Raw genomic sequence first — 20,088 nt, forward strand, 5'->3', positions numbered from 1 at the left:
GAGAGAATCTTCCAAGCCAGAGGTCTGAATCATCATGAGTTAGGTTTTACAGTCTTATTACTGACAAAGACTGTGCTGTACCACACTGAAGGAAGTCTAGAAACTGTGCCTGTGTATTTCTTTGAAAAGTTGTAGCTGCCATCTCTTCTTTCTTAGACAGAAATCTGGCTGAATGTTGTTGAAATAGCATTTATGTTTCTTTAAAGATCTCAGGCTCTGCATCATTTGTTTTTTTAAATGGATGGTTGATAAAGTATGTTTTTACACTGAAGGTCAGGGGACACTAGGTGTCTTTTTTAATCTCTACTGATGAAATAATGACTTTTTTTTCTTTACCATTTTCTGCACACACTGGTTTCTAACTCATTTTTTTCCATCTCTAATATAAAGGTCTTTCAGCGACCTTCATTTTTAAAAGGAGATTATATAATGAGACCTTTACATTCCTAACTGCTGCAGAAATCTCACCTGGTGCTGAAGTCTGACCAATTTCCTTATTCCTGTACACTTTAACACTTAACGTAAAGAGGTTAAAAGAGACAAATCAGTCGATTGGGACATTTAGGCTTTTACTGTGGCTGTATGTTAATATCAGATTGGAAGTTTCAGAAAGTTGAGGGGATTGTTTTTAACCAAAGGCATATGCTGTTTGACAATGCAACAAGCTTTATTTATTTTTATTCCTTAAGGTTTCTCCTCCTGTTTCATTCTTCAGATGGTTTTGTTGTGCCTCTTCTTTCTCTTTTCTGATCTGTGTTCTGACCCAATCCTGTCAGCGAGGTCAAAGTGAACTTTTTCTGTTGCTCCATTACAGCCATCCGTCTTCTGTGGCTGATCCCTGACACTCTCTCCTCACAGGCTTGTCCTCTCATCTGTGTCTGACTACTTTGCTGCAATGTTCACCAGTGATGTGCGGGAAGCCAAGCAGGACGAGGTGAAGATGGAGGGTGTAGACCCTGATGCATTGTGGGTCCTGGTGCAATATGCATACACAGGTATATAGTGGTCAACTTCCCTTTTTCTTTTTAGAAAAACAGGATGATCTTTAAGAAGGAATTATTGTTTTTTTTCTTCTCTGTAGTAAATAGTGCTTGGCTGTGTGGTTCTCTTCCATGTGCATGCACTGAATAGCAGCAAGACAAACCTACAGCATAGAACAGAACAGACATCAGTGACAGCATGCATGCCATCAGTTCAGTTACATACCATAAGAAGGAGGAGCTGGACTGGAAGCGGGTTGCAAAGTGGCTTGCAGAGGCAAAAGCATAGAAATTTGCAAATATGCTGCTGTGCCATTAGCGGATGTGGGTGGGCATTGACATCAGCTTTTATCACTTAACTCTATGTTCACGTTACTCTTTACGGATACATGGCCACTTCTTTTTTCATGATTTTGGAATTTTAAAAAAACATTAAATTGTTGACAAATGCACCAAATTCTCTATTTATATATTTATACTGCAGTACTCTGCTTTTATTTTTGATGATAGATCTCATAACACCCAGTATTCTTAGAATATTTCACTTCCAGTAAATATTCATTATCTCTAGTTGTCTAGATGAAGATGATCTGAACGCTGTGTGTACATTCTTCATAGTTCATAGTTTGGTAGTAGTTTTGGCACTGTTGGCAGATTCGGAGTCCTGCAGGAAAAGGAAAACAGCATCTCCATAAAGCCTGTCAGCAGATGGATGCTGGAAGTGCTCTAAAACCTCCTCGTAGAGGGCTGTGGTGCCTTCACATTAGAAATGCTGCAGACAGTTGCTGCAGTCTTCTCAAGACTTCAGTGTGCGGTGCATCCTGATGCATTGACACTAGCTTCAGTCCACTCCTTGTGAAGCTGTTCAAAGTTCTTCAATCAACTTTTCTCTCCTCAAACTGCACTCATCCCTGTTGCTTGTGCACCTCTTCATTCCACACCTTTCCTCTCAGTACTCTTGAGTAGCCAGTCTTTTCAGCAATGACCTTCTGTGGCTTATCCTCCTTTTGGGGGGTGGAAATGATCATCATCTCATCACCATCTAGAAATTGTGCTCCAGCATCAGTATATACAAATATGAATGCATCAATACAATATACAAAATATACATGCAAAATGCAAAAGTAAACTGTGTGGTTAGTCCGTTGTATACTCCATTACAGAGAGTATGAAGACATGCTAGGATTAACAGACCAGGTCCTGTACAGTACTCTGCAAGATCTAAATTATGCAAACAAGCACCAACATTACTGTGAGCTCAACATCTATTAATGGCTAAGATCTCCAGGAAGTCTTTTCTAGCTGCCTTTACATTTTCTATGTTAACTAAATATTTAATGATTATTCTCTTTTTAAAAAGATGAACACACGTGATCTTGTTGCAGTACTGTAGATCTCTTAAATAACATTAAGTCTCATTATTTCCATGTTTTTATGACGTTTTAAATTCTCTTTCTTCACCATCTTGCTCCTCTGCTCTTCCCTTCATGTCATCCAGGCCGTCTTGAGTTGAGGGAAGACACCATTGAGTCTCTGTTGTCAGCCTCCTGCCTGCTGCAGTTGTCATCTGTAGTTCAGGCTTGCTGTTCCTTCCTCATGAAGCAGCTCCACCCATCCAACTGTCTCGGCATCCGCTCCTATGCTGATGCTCAGGGCTGCCATGACCTGCATCGGGCTGCTCACGCCTACACCATGGTGGGTACAAAGCCAGTTCACATCTTTGTATACCTCCCCTGCTTGTAGAATCACCACACGAAAATGAATGAAAAGACTGCTTTGGGAAACGCAGTGCTGGAAATGATGTTGCAGATCTAGGTAGATTGCAAGTCTTTAACAGTGACATGTAAAAACAATTAAGAGGATTCTTTCACCTTTAACCTCAGTACAGCTTTATTCAGTAAGACTCCAGTCACCCCCAGCCTTCATCTTATTCTTGGTAACAAATTGGCTCCTCATTCACACAGCACCACAATCATTATTGCCACAATGGCTGTTTTTCTGCACAGAGTTGCTATGGTGACGGTGAAATAGCTCCTTCATCGACTTGATTATTCTTTTTCTTGTTCTCTTGTTTTTTTGTGTGGTGTTTTTTTTTTTACATGCCTCATTTTTCATCCAGCGTCACTCTGCGTGTCTGTCTCTGTCTGTAGTACTGTTGCTCTCTTTTTCTCTCCAGTTCTCTGTAAGTGGATTATTGTTAAGGTTTAATCTCGGGTAATTATGTCATAAAGGTGGCTTTCTTTGGGTGTGACTGTCAGTGTCTGTAATTCACTCTCAAACACACGTTCAGACTCACAAAGCTTACAGGATTATTGCAGTCTTTGTGTAAGAGCTAAACAAGAATGACTTCGACACTGCTTAGATTCCTACCTTTTTATTCAGGTCACATTTTTTTCTCTGTTTTTTCTTTTAATTTTACAGATGGTAGAAATATGTTGAGAGTTTTTTGTTTTGTTTTTTTACATCTAATGAGAAATAAGCTTTCACAAGATTGTGATCAGCTGTAGCTTGTTGGACTGTTTGACAAAAACACGCAGGGAAATCTGCAATTTAAGGAGCTGCAAATAGACTAAGCAATTAATCAGTTCATTTAGCAAATAACTGTCAGATTAACCGATTACACTCATTAATTTTTGTCACATCATCTCTTCCCGTCTTGTGACTCAATAGATCTCATATTTTCTCATCCAGATCCCCTTTTGCAGCTTTTCCTCTCAATTTTTATCTGACCTTTCTCAAGCTGTAATTTCCTCCTCTTTTTTCCTCCCTCCACTTGTATTCTTCAAACCCTTAATCCCTTTTCTCTCTCCTCTCAAATCCTCTCTGCTGTTCTTCTTCTTTTTCTTTTTTTTTGCAATGCATTATTCATCTATTCTAACCCCCTCCCCCCACTTCTGTCTTTCTCTTCCAGTCCATCTCATCCATCCTTCAGTTTTACTCTAACCTTCTTTGCACCCCCAGGAGCACTTTCTGGAGGTGGTTGGAGGCCAGGAGTTCCTCCTACTACCAGTGGAGGAGATGGAAAGGCTCCTCACATCTGATGAGATTAACGTGCCGGATGAGGAAACCGTGGTTACGTCTTTACTAACCTGGGTCCGTCATGACGCTTCCACTCGACAACGCCACCTACCCCAGCTGCTGGCTCATATCAGACTCCCGCTGCTGCAACCACAGGTGAGAGCGTCAAAGAGGTAAATGTCACTGGTTACCAAGAAAATTAAAATGGTAAGATTTAACAAACAGATGCACAATACAGAGATCCTGGTGAAAATTCAATTAATTATCAGAGTTGCACTAATAAGTAGACCCGGCAGCTCTGAAAGGGAATAAACTTAACATTGCATAAGCTTATCAAAGGCGTAAACATCGGATAATGCTGCTCTGTGTACTTTGATTAGATGTGTTACTGTTTGATCACAAGCGTTTCCTAACAAAATTTAGACCTTTTAGATCTCCAAACAAAAGAAAATTGCTCAATGGGTAAACATGAATTTTATAGTTTAAAAAATACATTTTGCTTTCGAATCAAATTTAGACATACACAGACAATTAGACGTGTCTGTTTAAAGGCTAACAACTGGTCAACCAGATTTAGCCGTGAACACGACATGTCTCGATGTGCGGCGCTTCATGGGTTTCTTCGAATAAAAATATATTAATCGCTGTTAGCTAACAAAGAGCACATTGTGTTTATATTGTGTTGTTGACCATTTCACTCAGCGTGCTGCATTAGTCTTTGCTTTTCAAAGCTAGAACTGCATGAATATTTTATTGATTTTATTTTGGGAGATGTCAAAGATGCTTATGTCCTCATATGTGTAACAGCAAAGTACACGGTTGGAGTGTGCATCTGTCTCCCCCCTGACGGTGTGCTGGCCAAATTTAACTCGTCCTTTTTTTCTCTCCTCTCGGGCCTCTTGGTTATAACCTGTCTCTCTGTCTCACTGTCCTCTTCAGACAGCTGGGGACCATAACCATTACTCTGTCAGGTGTGTCATAGCTCTATGTGCTGTCTAGTATGTGTGGCAGGTATCTGACTTATACTGTAATGCTCAGAAGTTTTTATGCTAAGCAGAACTTCACTTACTGCCCAGGGCTACAGGCATAATCAGACACACACTTTTTAAAACCTTAATTAACTGTGATATCTCTCGTAACTGCAGCTAAATTATCTGTTCTCTTCATCTCCCTTATCAACAATTTCCCTCTGTCCCCCCTCAGGTCTTTCCATTATCTCTGTCAGCATCTATACATCGCCCTGTTTTTGTTCTTTGGCACTTTATAGCATGAACAGCTCAGATATATGGCTTCGCCCCGGTCAGCTGAAATCACAAGTAGCTGTAACATGTAACCAGGGAAGAAGATGGATGGCAGAGGGGTAAAGCAGCAGAGTGGCAACAGAGCAGAGAGACTGAAAGCAAAAGAGGCACAGAGCCAAGGGTTGATTTTTACCTTTAACAGTGTATCACGTGTGACAGCTCCTCCCCCACCGCCACCATGACAAAATGACAAATAAGCCAGCATTCAGGATCCTCACGAGCTGTGAAATGCCAATAGAGTGAAACATAAACCTCACACAGACAACCGATCAATATTCATCAGCCAATTAGTTAGCTCTCTATCTAGGCCACCATGTTATTATTCATCAAGAGGATGTCAATTCACCAGATGAAATGTTTTAATTCCCGATCCCTGTTCCCACTCATACACATTCACATATATATTCTTCATCGAATCTCCTCAGAAGTGCATCAGCCTGACGGTACACACCAAACAGCTGTATGACAGCTTGTACAATATCTGTGACCAGTGGAAATTTAGCGCTTTTAGGCAGGATGACAACCGACAAGCAGGTCTGATGGAGCATGTTGGCAGCTGAAGCCTACGTGGGTGTCTTCATCTGTTGGGTTTATCTAGGCACAAACCCCGCTGGAACACAAGACACTCAACTGCACGACAAAACAAGGCAAGAATGTGCTCTCTGTGTCAGCCAAAGTTGAGGAAAAGATTCCTTCACCTGAACTCAGCTCACTTCAACTGATTCCTTTGCTACAGCCCTTTTTATTGTCACATACAAGAATATGCAATTACAAATACACGTGACATTCTTAAGCAGGAATATGAAGTGTGTGTGTGTGTGTGTGTGTGTGTGTGTGTGTGTGTGTGTGTGTGTGTGTGTGTGTGTGCGTGTGTGTGTGTGTGTGCGTGTGTGTGTGTGTATGCGTTTGTTTCCAGCCATACTATATGACCTTTCAATGAACTTAACCTGTATGTATGAGGTATGCAGAAAAGCAGAAGTAAGCGTCTTGCTAAATGATGATGTGCAGCCACTTGGACACAGTTCACAAGAATTGGTAATCCTTCTACACTATTTGTCAGAATTTAATAAAACTTGCACATGATGATCACTTAATAGGCCTTCACCCAAATTATCCTCATGGTGATAAATTAACATATTCCAGGCACGTTTTTATAAGAACTGTTAGTCCTATTTTTTGGGTCAGATTAGTGAACCAAGATTAGTTTGCTCTGGATATGACCGTTTGCGAGCCTATTTGACTTCTTTGTTGGGTTTTAATTCTTATTAGTTTGTACAGTGCTGCCAGCAAAGCATCATTTTCTTTCTGTAATTCTTCTCTCTAACATTCACACCCTGACGAATGTGTCAGGAGTGACTCAGGGTTCAGTATCTTGTCCAGTGTCTGACTGTGATTGAACTACTAGCCTTCTGATTGGTAGATGACCTGCTCTATATCCTGAGCCATAACGACCCCAGCACCTTACTGTGAAGCCACGATTATAGAAAAAATTAGACTGCAAAGCTCTTCAGATGATCTGACAACAGTTGAGTAAATTAATGAACACAGCCACAGCCAGTTTATTTCAGTAATAGTAAAGTAATGGCAAAAACCAATGCAGCCTACCAAAAATAGTGCAAAGTCTTCTCCCAAGACAGGCACAGCTTGCTGCTTGTAATCTGGAGAAAAAAATATAAATGTAAGTTTCTCTATGTGATATCTCAGGAAGCAAAATTGGCAGTGTAGACCAGGGAGAAGAATTAAAATGAGATTTTATTTTTCTGTCATGGAAATTCAGTAAAACACTTCCCCTTGTTTTGTTTTTTAATTTTTAACAACACTACAAGGTCAGAGCACTAGTGAAAAGATGCTATTATATTTATTATGGTGTGCCTTGGCTCTTAATATGTTTATAAGAATATGGATTACTGCAAACCTGAATCGAGATGTATTATATATTTAAAAGCCCGCCTTCCAACAACACAATGCTAAAAAAACAAATGTTGTAAATCTAATACGACAGTGCTAATATGCTAGTTTATTTCACAGGTATAATGTTTACTTACCACTTAGATTTTCACTTTAATACGTGAGGATGCCAGCATTTTTTTTTTTTTTAGCACTGAATGAGTTCATTTCTTGTATTTTTTAGTGCTAAATACAAGATATGGTACAAGTATTGGAAAAAGTAAATATACAGCTAAAATGATGGCGCTAAAATGAAAGAGACTGTGGCTACCATGACTGTATGTGGAAAAAATGTCATGGCTGTACGCCCAGTAGTTCCTGAGATATTACAGTCAGGCCTAAAACCAGTGAACTGCCTCAAAGGACAACATTAAATCTGAAATGATTAAAATTGTATATTAAATTATTTGCATAGCAGTATTGTTTGTAAGTTGTGTTTTGTGGGAATTTGTGCAGTGGTATGGTGTTCACAAAAAGTCAAGATGGAGAGGACAGCTAGAGCAAGAGCACATCCAGCAACAGGGACACGCATAAGGAATAAAAAATGTGTGTAGCTGGAAGATGTGTGTATGAGAGTGTGCCTTTTTTTTTTTTTTAGAAGAAGACAGAGCCCATGCTGCCCCTCTCTCTCTCTCAAGCGTGAGCTGAAACAGAGAAGATAACACAAGTTTCTCTCTGCCCACTGTGAGGTAAAGAGAGGACGGAGAGGACAAGGTGGGACGCCTGCAGCAAGCTGTCTTATCTCATCCTCCACATTCAGTCCTTCACAGAGAGATGTATAAATACCACCGGAGAGGACAAACACTATTTTTTTTCGATCTGTCCGTTTTTTTAACACACATGCACATGAATGAATGCGCAAATAGGGTTCGCCGTAATTTGTCCCTCAGTGATTGTACGCAGTAGAAGTGTGGGTTCACCCTGGTGTGTAAGCTGCTTATCCATTTACCATGCCTGCTTTACGCTCTCCACGTCTGGCGGGGGGGAAATTGATTTTATATTCAGTGACCAAGTTGAATTATTTGAGCTGAATGTTATTTGTGTTGGTGGGAATTATGGAGGAGAACATAATTCATAATGAGAGGGTAAAAATAATAATCGCTTTCCTCTTCTTTTTTATTTATCTTCTAGTTCTTCCATTATACCTGCTCTCTGTGATTGAATCTAAGTGACTGTCTGAACATGCGGGACAAAAACAGAGATGCAGGCATTCTCAAAGTCTAACCTAAAATGACTTCGAAATTCACACAAACACACAAACACAAACCTATCTAAATGTAAATCATGTATTTCCCCCCCATGCTTGAGGGAAAACTTGATTCTCACTACCATGCCTCTCACAGGCAGCAGTTTCCTCAGGATGTGTTTTCAGGAACAGGCTGTGGATTGCTGCAGCCCCTGGGTATTTGTGTGTCTGTCTTTGCGCACGTGTGTGTGTGATTGTAGATGAGGTTATAGGGTGTGGAGAGCTGATGAGATGTTGAGGGCAGATTAGTTCTCTAGTGTGTCAGATGATCAGTGTGTGCGTGGTCTCGTGTGCGAGAGCGCATTAATGGTTGTTGGTCTGATCTCATCTAATCTCTCAATGAGAGAGAGCAGCCTTCTTTCGGCTCTTGAACCTCTTCAATCAGCGATAACATCGCAGCCAACATGTCCCTACACCCATACTGATGTAGCACATGCGTGTGCCCTCCATATATTCCAGCTGCAGCTGTCACATGATTCTGCGTGTTGATGCCTTTGCTTTTTTTTCTCATTTCTTTTTTGCATGTGTCTGTAGTTCCTAGCGGACCTTGAGAGCAACCCTCTCCTCCGGGAGAGTGTAGAGTGCCAACGCCTCCTGATGGAGGGGATGAAGTATCACCTTTTACCCCAGCGTCGGCCCCTGCTTCAGAGCCCCCGCACTCGGCCTCGCAAGGCCACCGTAGGGGCCATGTTCGCTGTGGGTGGCATGGATGCTACGAAAGGTACAACAGCATCTCACATCCAGACACAGGTGATGCTGTGGTAGAGGAGGACTGAGCTTACAGTTAAACTGTGACAAATGCTACAAACTGAGAGTCGGTAACTTCCATTTAGAAAAGCTTTGTTCTGATTGATGCCCATTACAAACAGAAGATTTCAATAGATGGGGCATCTCTGCTCACAGCCACAGCTGACATTACCATATTAAGGGTATTCCTTCACTAAACAGGCTGTTTAGGGTAATCTGAAGGGTTTTTTTGCTTAAAGGAATTACTTGTACATTTGCTGACCGCATGTGTAGTGTGAGGAACCGAGTCGGTTCTACAGGAAGTAAGGACAAGCATAATAGGTTCACCTTAATAGCTTAACAGATTCCACATTAATGAGCAGCTCCTTTAGTTCTACCTTTAAATGAAATATTGAGCATCAGTGTCAACAGGTTTAACACTATCCTACAACTGTGAGAAGGCGTTATCAAGAAGGTGCAAGTTTGAATTGTTTTTTTAATGCATAAAAGGACAAAGTGTGAAAAAGTACAGTTTAGAGAGTTTCAGAATTAATAGCACGTACTTCTTCTTCTTTCTTTTTTTTTTTTTTTTTTTTTTCAGGTGCCACGACTATTGAGCAGTATTGTTTACGTCGAGACGCCTGGAGGCAAGTTGCCACCATGAGTGGACGGAGACTACAGTTTGGTGTAGCAGTCCTCGACGGGCGTCTCTACGTAGTTGGAGGGCGAGACGGACTCAAGACACTCAACACTGTGGAGTGTTACAACCCACACAGCAAAACCTGGAGCGTCATGCCCCCCATGTCCACACACAGGCATGGCCTAGGTGAGGGCAGTTTGACAACTTATATTTTCTTTTCTTTTTGCTTTAGATTTTGAATTTTGAGTCAAGAAGGTAGGTGTCCTGTTTGGGCTGTATTTATACTTTATCTCAAATTTAGTTGCCTTCGATACACTCCTGCATGTCTTCACTTTGTGCTGTTCTATAAACTGGACTTTACCTTACAAATTTTGATCAAAACAGAAGCTTAGATGCACCTTACAGACACACCCTGCTCCATTGTGGATAAACTGTGTCCCAAAGATATTAAGCACTGTGATATAAAAGTAAAGTTTTGAAGAAAAAAAATATTTGGTTATGAAATTGGATTCAATCCTTCAAACGTTGTCCTTACACTTGCTTCCTAACGCAATAAAGTGACAAAAAAGAGCAACTCAACTGCAGCGGATCAGCAGATTCGGTGCCACGGCTCAAGAACACTTCAGCAGGCTGGTTTGAGCCCATGTTTCTCATTTGAAAGGCATCTCCCCACTCGCAGCAGTGTCCTGCTATTACTATAACAACATTTGATAAGGCGTGCTGTGCTGTTTTATTGTGTTTACGAAAGTGTGCAAGTGTGTGAACCGTGGTGGGTTTTCAAACACATCTGGCAGCACAGATGTTTAGGCAGATAAATCCCTGAAGTACAGAGGTGTCAACATGCTGCTAACTCTACATGCCTAATGCCCTGGGTGTAGTTGCACACACACATAAAAACTAACACCTCTTGTCCTAAAAGTATGATGCTTTATATGTGTGATGCTTTGCTTATCCTGGCTGATTTGGTTTTGAGAAGTTTTCATGATTTAATAGTACGTGTGTTTATCTTCTGCAGGTGTGGCTGTTCTAGAGGGACCCATGTATGCAGTAGGAGGACACGATGGCTGGAGTTACCTCAGTACAGTGGAAAGGTGCAAAATAACTTCACACTGCTGTTTTTTTTCCTGTGATATCAACCCAGCTTTTTAAAGGGTCAATTCATCCAAATTATTAAATAGTGTCACTTACTTTGTCTGGTAGTTAGTCATATGGGTAAACTTGGGTTTGTATGACCAGGTTTTGCTGTTCATATCCCTGCTTTTTTATACTGTTTTTCTGTGGAGAAACGGCTGTCTCTCTTTAAAATGACATTTTACTGTTGACAGATATTTTGATTCCCTTCTTAAACATTACATATTTCATTATTGGTAAGGCCTAGGTCACACTGGGTTGCAACCACTGGTCACGAGGAAAAAATGGACGTTTCCTGAGCAGTTAGTGAGGGTTGTTTGAGTTTGATGGCAGCTGCTGTGAAATGATTGCTAAAGCCCCACTCACACATTTTTCCCTAGTGACTGGAGGTTGCCAGGGAGTTGCTGACCGGTCTCTAGCCTGTGTGACTGAGACCTTAGAGATACAGGTTTTTATGCTGTGCCTTGAGCAGGATTGAGAAATTACACTGTGTCTGTCAGGTGGGACCCTCAAGGACGCCAGTGGAGCTTTGTTGCAAGCATGGTTACACCTAGAAGCACAGTGGGAGTAGCTGTTCTCAATGGCAAGTAAGTGATCTCACAGTTCCCCTCAGGTAAAAAGTTACTCAGATTTGCTTGTTCTAAGTTATATTAAGTGCATTCAATATTAGCGCATCTGTTTTAGCACAAAACACAGCTTTGGCCGTTTGTTATGGAGTGTAGACGTTTTGGTTTTGGAATTAGCATTTTGCATCTGTTACACATAGCGAGCCATATAATTTGTTAGTTAATTCAAGTTTAAAGGGCTCCAAAAGGCATCAACATCACAAACGCAATGTTTGTTGCCCCTGATATGTTGCTGTGGACATTTGGAAGTAGCAGAATGCAACCTCAATTGAAATATAAATGTAAATATAAAAAAATAAACTAGGATGCTCAAAGTGCAGCATTAAATTACATATTTCAAAGTTAAATAATACCAATACAGACAAGATACTACAAATGAATCATAGTGCAGGCGCCAGGGGGGTTAAAATGTGATATTCTATATTTATTTGAATGACTTTAAGCAAAAGTATCTGCCAGCTAAGCTTGAAGCCAGTGTTACCAGCTGCTGATATTTCTCTCAAAAATCAAATAAAAAATAATTTTATGCAAGATGTGACTTGATACGTGTGGCATAAAGAGAAGATTTTGTAAATATTTTGTCATTTGAGAAACGTGAGACCTGAAACCTTCACAATCTCGCTCTTTGTTTGGAAGATAAAAGTGTTACGTTTATACTACTGTCACTTCCCACCTTCTTCTGTAAGACACGTGAGGCAGTAATGGAAAGCATAACAATATTCATTCACACACATGCACACACAGACGAACATTTATTTAAATAGCTGGATTTAATAAGGCTTTAGGGCTTTTAGTGCCTCGCTGGCCAAAGAATTGGAAGTTATTAGAATCAAATATTGCATGTTGTTTTTATTATTCAGGGCCTCAGAGACAGTGAAATGCTTTATAGATGCTAATTAATACAGAAGCAACGGCTAACCTTGCCCAGCAGTTTTGTGTGTGTGTGTGTTAGTGTGTGTGTGAGCATTGCTGTGTGCTTTGGTGAGTGTGTCATGTACTGTATGTGCTGTGTACTCTCAGAGCGCTTTGCCTGATGGAACTTATTACTTGCTTGACTGGCCCCGTTTCATTTTTTTCTTTACCGTCCCAACTTCACATCCATGGACACACACACACACACACACACACAAGGACACACACACAGACTGACTGCTCAGGGTTGTGTTGCACCAAGAGTGATGGCTGATTGATTTTTCCCACCTCATTTTGCCCTCAAAAAAACCTTCACAAGCTACACACACAGACACACACATATGCCTGTCTTCCACCTTGTACCATCTGCTTCAGTGTCACTAAACTGAAAAGGGACTTCCAGGGTCCAGAAATGTTCAGAGGGATAACACCATCTTCCCTCTTCCTCAGATTGTATGCAGTAGGAGGTCGTGACGGCTCATCCTGCCTGCGTTCAGTGGAGTGTTTCGACCCCCACACCAACAGGTCAGAGACCGGGGACTTCATCTGTCAGCAACTAATTGCTGTCTCCTATTTTGTTTCCTGTCTACATGTTCCTCTAGTGAAGCGCTTCTTCCTGTTAGGTTATTTACCCACAGATCAAAGGAGACTAGTAACCCTCACAGGATGTTAGAACAGACAACACTGAAAAAAGCTTGTCATGTACTTTGATTAAGGTCTACTGGAAGGACTGGAAAGAGTAAAGTAATTTTCAAACAATATGTTTCCCTCTCCTTTTTTTCTAACTGTATTCTTCATTTTTAGGTGGAGTGGTTGTGCCCCTATGGCTAAAAGGCGTGGAGGTGTGGGCGTGGCCACGTGGCACGGGTTCCTGTACGCCATCGGAGGCCACGATGCTCCGGCGTCATCCCTGGCATCTCGGTTAAGTGATTGCGTGGAAAGGTGAGTCCACATTTATGAATGTGTTTGCTTGATTTGAAATATGCTAAAGTATTGTGGTGCTTATAATGTGTCTGTCATACAGTGGCAGCGTTTTTAAAATTAATGGAAAGATTTTAGTGTCTTTTGAATCCTCATTGCAATGTGCAGAATTATTACTCATTAATCTTGCTAATGAAGATACTAAATGGGAGCAGGATTTGACCTTGATTTAGTATTGTGTGTATTATAATTGAGTGTAAGACTACTGTCAGCGCATCAGTAAGAAAGGACATTTGAATCTCTGCTCAAGGACAAAGATGCAGCTGCTTACATGAACAAATGAACTGGACAGTGCAGCACACTGTGGCTTTGGTAGTGGGAAAGCAAGTGTGATAAAGAAATCACAACAAAGATTTGTGTTCTTGACTTTTCTACCACAGTGTTTGATTGTTTTTAACAGTTTTGGTTGTAAAATCGTAGAAACGTGCTGATTTCAATTATTGGATATATGTATATATATATGTGTGTATATATATATATATATATATATGTATGTATGTATGTATGTGTGTGTATGTGTGTGTATATATGTGTGTGTGTGTATATATGTGTATATGTGTATATATATAATGTATAATAATTTTTACGTTATTTTTACATTTACATTAATTCTGTATATATTGTATTTCGCAGGAATAGTTGAACACCTTGAAAAATGGGCTTATTTGATAGGTTGAAAAATTCCCTGTGAAATATTTAGTTGAAGTCATTTTTTTATCTGCTTAGCTTTGCGCACATGTTGCAAAACAAGGAAAATAGTTTTCCTGGTTACGTCCAAAGTTTGAAAAAATACAGGCGAGCAGATCTACAGCTGATGAAATCCTACACATACATTTAATTAGGTACATGTAGCTGCTGTAAGAACACAGTTTGTGATTTTGGTGAGACTAACGTCACTATTTTATTGACTTGTTTATACGTACCCACACTTTATTCCAGATTTGGCTGGTGAGCAGAGATCTCTGTAAAGGTGTGTTAGTGTCATACAGTGATGAAACAACTCTGTGAAGTTACTGTGTCCAGCTGTTTTGCTAAGAAGTGGTCACAGCATGTGACTGAAGCAAGATCCTGTCATTTCTGTTTTGTGAAATTAAACAAATGAGATGGCACAAAGTGAGGGGTGAAAATTAGGTATTTATTTTTGAATAGCCTGTTTTCCTTTACTTCCAGTATTCATGTTAAGCTGAGCTAATGAACATCATCTCACGCCAACTTCAAACCACTGAACTACAGTGTGAACTCCTGTGTGCAGGTATGACCCTCAGACAGATGTGTGGACAGCTGTGGCTCCCATGAGCATCAGCAGAGATGCCGTAGGTGTTTGTCTCCTTGGTGATCGTCTGTACGCTGTGGGCGGGTATGACGGCCAGGTGTATCTCAATACTGTGGAAGCTTACGACCCTCAGACAAACGAGTGGAAACAGGTACTGTATGCAGACACGTGCACAGCGCAGCAAATCTGTGTCTCTTTAACCTCATTCACTGCATTTTGTGTATTCACAGCACTTCACTTGTTCCACATTTTGTCATGTTCCTGTCTCAGAGGTCCATGGACCATTAGCCTGGTCTGTGCTCTGACACTGTCAACTATTTGACCTTATATAGACAGGTGTGTGCATTTCCAAATCATGTCCAATCAACTGAATTTCCCAAAGTGGACTCCAGTCATGCTGTAGAAGCATCTGACCGATGACCAGTGGAAACAGGATGCACCTGAGCTCAGTTTGGAGTGTCATTGCAAAGGCTGTGAATACTTCTGTACATGTGATTTTTTTGGAATTTGAAATTTTAATTTAATTCAGTTTGGAATAAGACTGAAAGTATGACAAAATGTGAACCAAGTGAAGCTTGAGAGTATCCAGAGAGGGCATCCAGGTATGAACACACACACACTGATTGCAGTTCAGTAAAAAACGTGTAGTAAAACACAAATGTACAATCAGTAGATGAAATGTATAAACACTCAGTCACAGTTTGACCTTCCCACAGCTCCTCTCCGATGTATCTTGGCATGTTTTCATTGTTATGTAAATGTGTGTTTTCCTCCTGCTAATATTGTCCTTGCCGCTGGATATTGCCGCTCAAAGTTGAGTGATCTCATTCAGCGGCTTTCAGGAGTCTCTGCCACTCTTCAGTTTATACCCCATCTCCCACGTAGGCTCAGAGGATTTCCAACTTTGGTTGGCAGATTTTTCTGTTAAAATTTGCCATTTTAGAGACAGGCACCATGCTGAGAACAAGAGAGGTGTGGGAGGAAGGAAGCAGAATGCATTGAACTGCTCAGACTGGCAGGGAGGGACAAGGACAAACTCAGATGAGAGAAGAAATGCTGAGACCATTAAATATGTCCTGTATCTACTGTCAGAGACTTAAACAAACAAATCAGTTGGTGTATTGTCAGTGCCATCCTAGTGGCATCACTTCCACTCTTGGCTTTGGCACAAATCTGTCAGTCTCAATAATGCCAAATCGAGTAATATAGGTGCTAAAAGGAGGCTCAGCATGGTTTGTCTGTGCAGTAACAGTGATGTCAAACATAAGCACTGATGCCTTCTCTTTGTTCCTCTTTTTTTATTATTATAAATTATGGGGAAATGAGTCCGTTTGTTCAAAATGATATTAGAAGAAATTACCTTGGCATTTCGGCATAAAAACCTGTCAGCTGGTTCAGGTGGTTGACTCATGTCTGCTGCTGCAGTTACAGCTTCACTGTGTTCCCCTGAAGCTGTGCTGTCACCACTTACTGATGCTCTTTAAAACACCACCTCCACCACTCGGTTATCATCGTCACTTTCTGCTCCCTGCTGGGCTCACTGTTGATATCAACAGCATGCATTCCCTGCAGTCACATAATAACCCATTTCCTTCCGTTCACTTTCAGGACCCGTTTACTCCAAATAACTATGATGGGTTATTTCCATCTGCAGTCAGTTTTTGTTTGGCAGCATCACTCTATTCTGGGATCTCCCTCCCATTCGGTGCATTTACAGTTCTGGTCAAAAGTTTACGTACACACATCACTGGCCTGAGTGTTTTTTAAAGTCATTAAAGATGTATGCTATACAATCATTGCACCCTGGAACAAAAACAGAAAGAAATAACGAAATAGCCCAAAATTATCGTGGCCATGAGTGTACGTAAACTTCTGAGCACAGCTATACACACAAGTCAAGTCAAAAATAGCACGATAGGGACACCGTAGGTTGCAAAGAGGCTTGCAGAGGCAGCAGAGACTGCAGCTGAAGCATCTTAAAAGTAAGCTCTGGATGAGGTTTGATAGTAAAACTGAAATTGGCTGCCACTGAGATCATCCATCACCACCTAATAGATCCAGACTGTGGAGAATAGCACACCTAAAGCAGCCAACAAAGTCATTTCAATTCTGTTTAGCTTTTTTTTTTTCTCAAGCTTTAAATTATATCAAGTAGTCTTCATTAGTAAATTCGGCGTAGTCAAGAGAGTGCGCGTCTGTGTATCAGCACGTGTGTGCTATCCATCTGTATATGTTAACAAGGTGCTTATAAACTTTTAAGTCAAACAGGATATTATCATTCCCATAGAGTCATGTTTCTAGTTAGTTTTTTGTTTTTTTCTGGTATTGACTCGTGTTTTGGGTGGTAAAGTTTGAAGGTTGGCGGTTGGATTCCTGGCTGCTCCAGCCTGCATGCCAAAATATCCTTGAGCAAAATACTGACCCCTACAATCAGAACCCAAAGTCCCAATGCATTGATTGGAGTGTGATTGTGTGTGTGAATGTTAGATAAAAATCACTTGTTAAAAAAAGTGCTCTTTGAGTAAGTAGATTGCTGTATAAGAATCAGTCTATTTCCCATTATTTTGGATCACTACCCTCGGGCACGGGGCAGATATTCTGCTGTAGATTTATTTACAGCATTTGTACTCAAAACTGGTTTTTTTTTTATTGAGCCAAAATCAATAAATTTGTTCCCCCAAAAGACTAAAATGAAATTAAATAATTGCTCAAGTGAGCTGCAGACCATTTAAAAATATAGCCGTATCCAAATTTGCAGTCTTTACATTCAACGTTTTCAAAACTATGAAACAATGCAAGTCAGTAGTTTAATAGTAATTTTCAGTTATATAAACAATCCACATCTCTGACTGTGTTCCTCATGTTTGTCCTGTTATCTTTGCAGGTAGCACCTCTGTGTCTGGGCAGGGCAGGCGCGTGCGTGGTGGCTGTCAGACTGTGAAAGCACAACCTCACATAGTAGATGGCAGACTGTTCACCATATGGCTCGCAGACCCTCCTCTTTGCCACCGCCGACACTGCTGGGGACACCGAGAGGTCTTTCCGGCCACACCAGAAAACTGTTTGCGAACACTCTTCAGCAAAGACACATTTTACTCTGCGTAATGCCGACTAATCCTTCAGATTTTAGGCAGATTAGGGTTCAGGTACATGTCAGTAGCTCTCCGATAAAGTTCTCACGTCCCGATACTTTGTGCCACAGAAGTGAACTGCCAGAAATACACATGGCAGAGAGGAAATCTGCAGTGTTTATCCGAGCTCGACAGAACAGCTGTCCCACACATACCGTACGTGCACGTGTAAATCTACACGGCTGCTTTCAGCTCCCATTTGTGCTGAGTAAAAAGGTGGAAGACAGAGCGAGATTGTCAAAACTGCCTCATCACGTTACGCTCTTCGTTTCTCCAAACAGTATCTGATGCTGTGTACTGATGCTATTTTAAGATAGTCCCTATTATTTTTATGCTGCAGTTGGCAAGTGCTCTTCTTCCCCTTGCTTTTTCCCACCGTTACCCGCCGACAGATGAAAGAAAGACTTTTGACATAATCAGCACACCCTCACGAACAGCGATTCTGTGAGGAACTACAATTTTCATGCAAAAACATTTCATGCTTCATCAAATATTTCTGCGCATATGTCTTCCATGTTGCATCAGCTCACATCTGAAGCCTCTGCAATGCTGCGGTATGAAGTTTATCTCAGCTTTTTAATATTTTATTTTTCTTTAAGTTGCGCCAGAAGATTGTCCAACTTTTGACTTCATTATTTGTTTTTAACTGCCATTTTTGCACAACTCTAGGTCCATTAAGCAGGATATTTGGGTTTGAAGTGTGTGTGCGTGTGTGTGTGAGATGATAATGGTGATAACACTGTGATCCTTTGTTGATCCCTGCAGGAAAATTTTGTTTTCAATTTCCTCCAGACCACAGGGTCAGCTATTTACAGACAGGGTCTGTTCAGCTACCGTATTTTTTCCCTCCACTGTAGAGGTTTCTTCATTTCCTGTGTGTGTGTGTGTGTGTGTGTGTGTGTGTGTGTGTGTGTGTGTGTGTGTGTGTGTGTGTGTGTGTGTGTGTGTGTTGGGTGCTCAGAAATTGCAAGGAGTATATTTTTATCTCAAATGAGAATCTTCCCCTCACCACATCTTCAATTCCCTGCTGCTTTCTCTGCATCCCCGTTTTCCCACTTCATCACCGCACGTACACACACACACACACGTTTGCTTGCACCGCTTTGCTTTAGAGCCCAATTTCAGGCCCAGAAAAATGAACAACAGACCATGTAATGAGACCATGAATTTAATAACGTTGATTCAGCCGGTGCCGATATTTTGTTTGATGTCGAGTTCAAAGCGTTATTGGATTCGATGCTACTGTAGACAAAACATAAGACATGAGGGGCAGATGAATGCTGTGGAACAAACTGTGGGTCAGGAAACGTAGGGAATGCAAGGTTCTGACAGCAGATTCCCTACCGGCACACGGCACAAAAATGTCATGCTGCATCCTTAATTGTGCATTTCCTGTCTGTTTCCTATTGGTCATGTTGTGCGTGTGTGTGTTTGTCTGTCTGTCCAGTGCAGAGCAAGGAAACTCCTGACAGTGAGAGGCAAAACAGGCTTCCTCTCTGAACTGACAGATGTAGGGCTAATGTAGCCCCCAGGATGCACTTTACAAACACACACGGACATATTGCACACACACAAAGACACACTTAACCACACAGCTGAAAGCCAAGCGCCCCAGGAGCCGGTGAAGACTGAAAAGCCGCCCAAATTTGCCAGCTTGACATCTAAAAAGCGGAGACGCGAAGGCTCTCAATTCCCCTCTGCCGAGCTGATGTTTATTCAAGCCTAATGCACTGCTGCATTATTCTATTTTCTCCCCCACCCTCGCTTGCTTCTTCAAACCTGCCTGGTGTTTATTTAGAGTAATTCTCTTCAGATCACAGCAGAAGAAGTGTGTCATCTCCACTGTGTCGTATGATTTCAGCAAGAGGTTAAAAATAACATAAAACACATTCCAAATCTAACTATAACTGTATATTATGTACATAAATAAATATAAAGTCTGAATGTAGTCTTACTGCATTACGGTGTCTATATTATACACTTCCCACTGAAAATGCTGTGTGTTATTGTGTTTTGTTTTTTGTAACATGAATTCAGATGATGAAGCGATGTAATAAAAGCGGTCAGTGGGAAACTGCACAGCTGCTCGTCTTTTACAAAATACATTATGTATGTACAATATATGCTGCTGTAGCTATCATTGGTCTTTTATACATTAAAGTCAAGATGTGATTTA

The 20,088-nt window shown here is 41.0% G+C and overlaps 1 protein-coding gene across 3 annotated transcripts in view; it reads left to right on the forward strand.

Annotated features, from left to right (window-relative positions):
• klhl5 (kelch-like family member 5) overlaps positions 1–20,088 on the forward strand; it is a 73,226-nt gene extending 53,138 nt beyond the window's left edge. For all 3 annotated transcript variants that reach the window (XM_026170938.1, XM_026170937.1, XM_026170939.1), the window contains exons 3-13: positions 859–995; positions 2,479–2,675; positions 3,942–4,154; positions 9,027–9,213; positions 9,820–10,044; positions 10,874–10,949; positions 11,490–11,576; positions 12,978–13,052; positions 13,332–13,469; positions 14,761–14,932; positions 17,666–20,088. In XM_026170938.1, the coding sequence (XP_026026723.1) occupies positions 859–995; positions 2,479–2,675; positions 3,942–4,154; positions 9,027–9,213; positions 9,820–10,044; positions 10,874–10,949; positions 11,490–11,576; positions 12,978–13,052; positions 13,332–13,469; positions 14,761–14,932; positions 17,666–17,722 (1,564 nt within the window). In that variant the 3' untranslated portion in view covers positions 17,723–20,088. The remainder of the gene's footprint in view (positions 1–858; positions 996–2,478; positions 2,676–3,941; positions 4,155–9,026; positions 9,214–9,819; positions 10,045–10,873; positions 10,950–11,489; positions 11,577–12,977; positions 13,053–13,331; positions 13,470–14,760; positions 14,933–17,665) is intronic.

This window comes from Astatotilapia calliptera, chromosome 6, assembly GCF_900246225.1.
Source record: "Astatotilapia calliptera chromosome 6, fAstCal1.2, whole genome shotgun sequence".
Classification (NCBI taxonomy): domain Eukaryota; kingdom Metazoa; phylum Chordata; class Actinopteri; order Cichliformes; family Cichlidae; genus Astatotilapia; species Astatotilapia calliptera.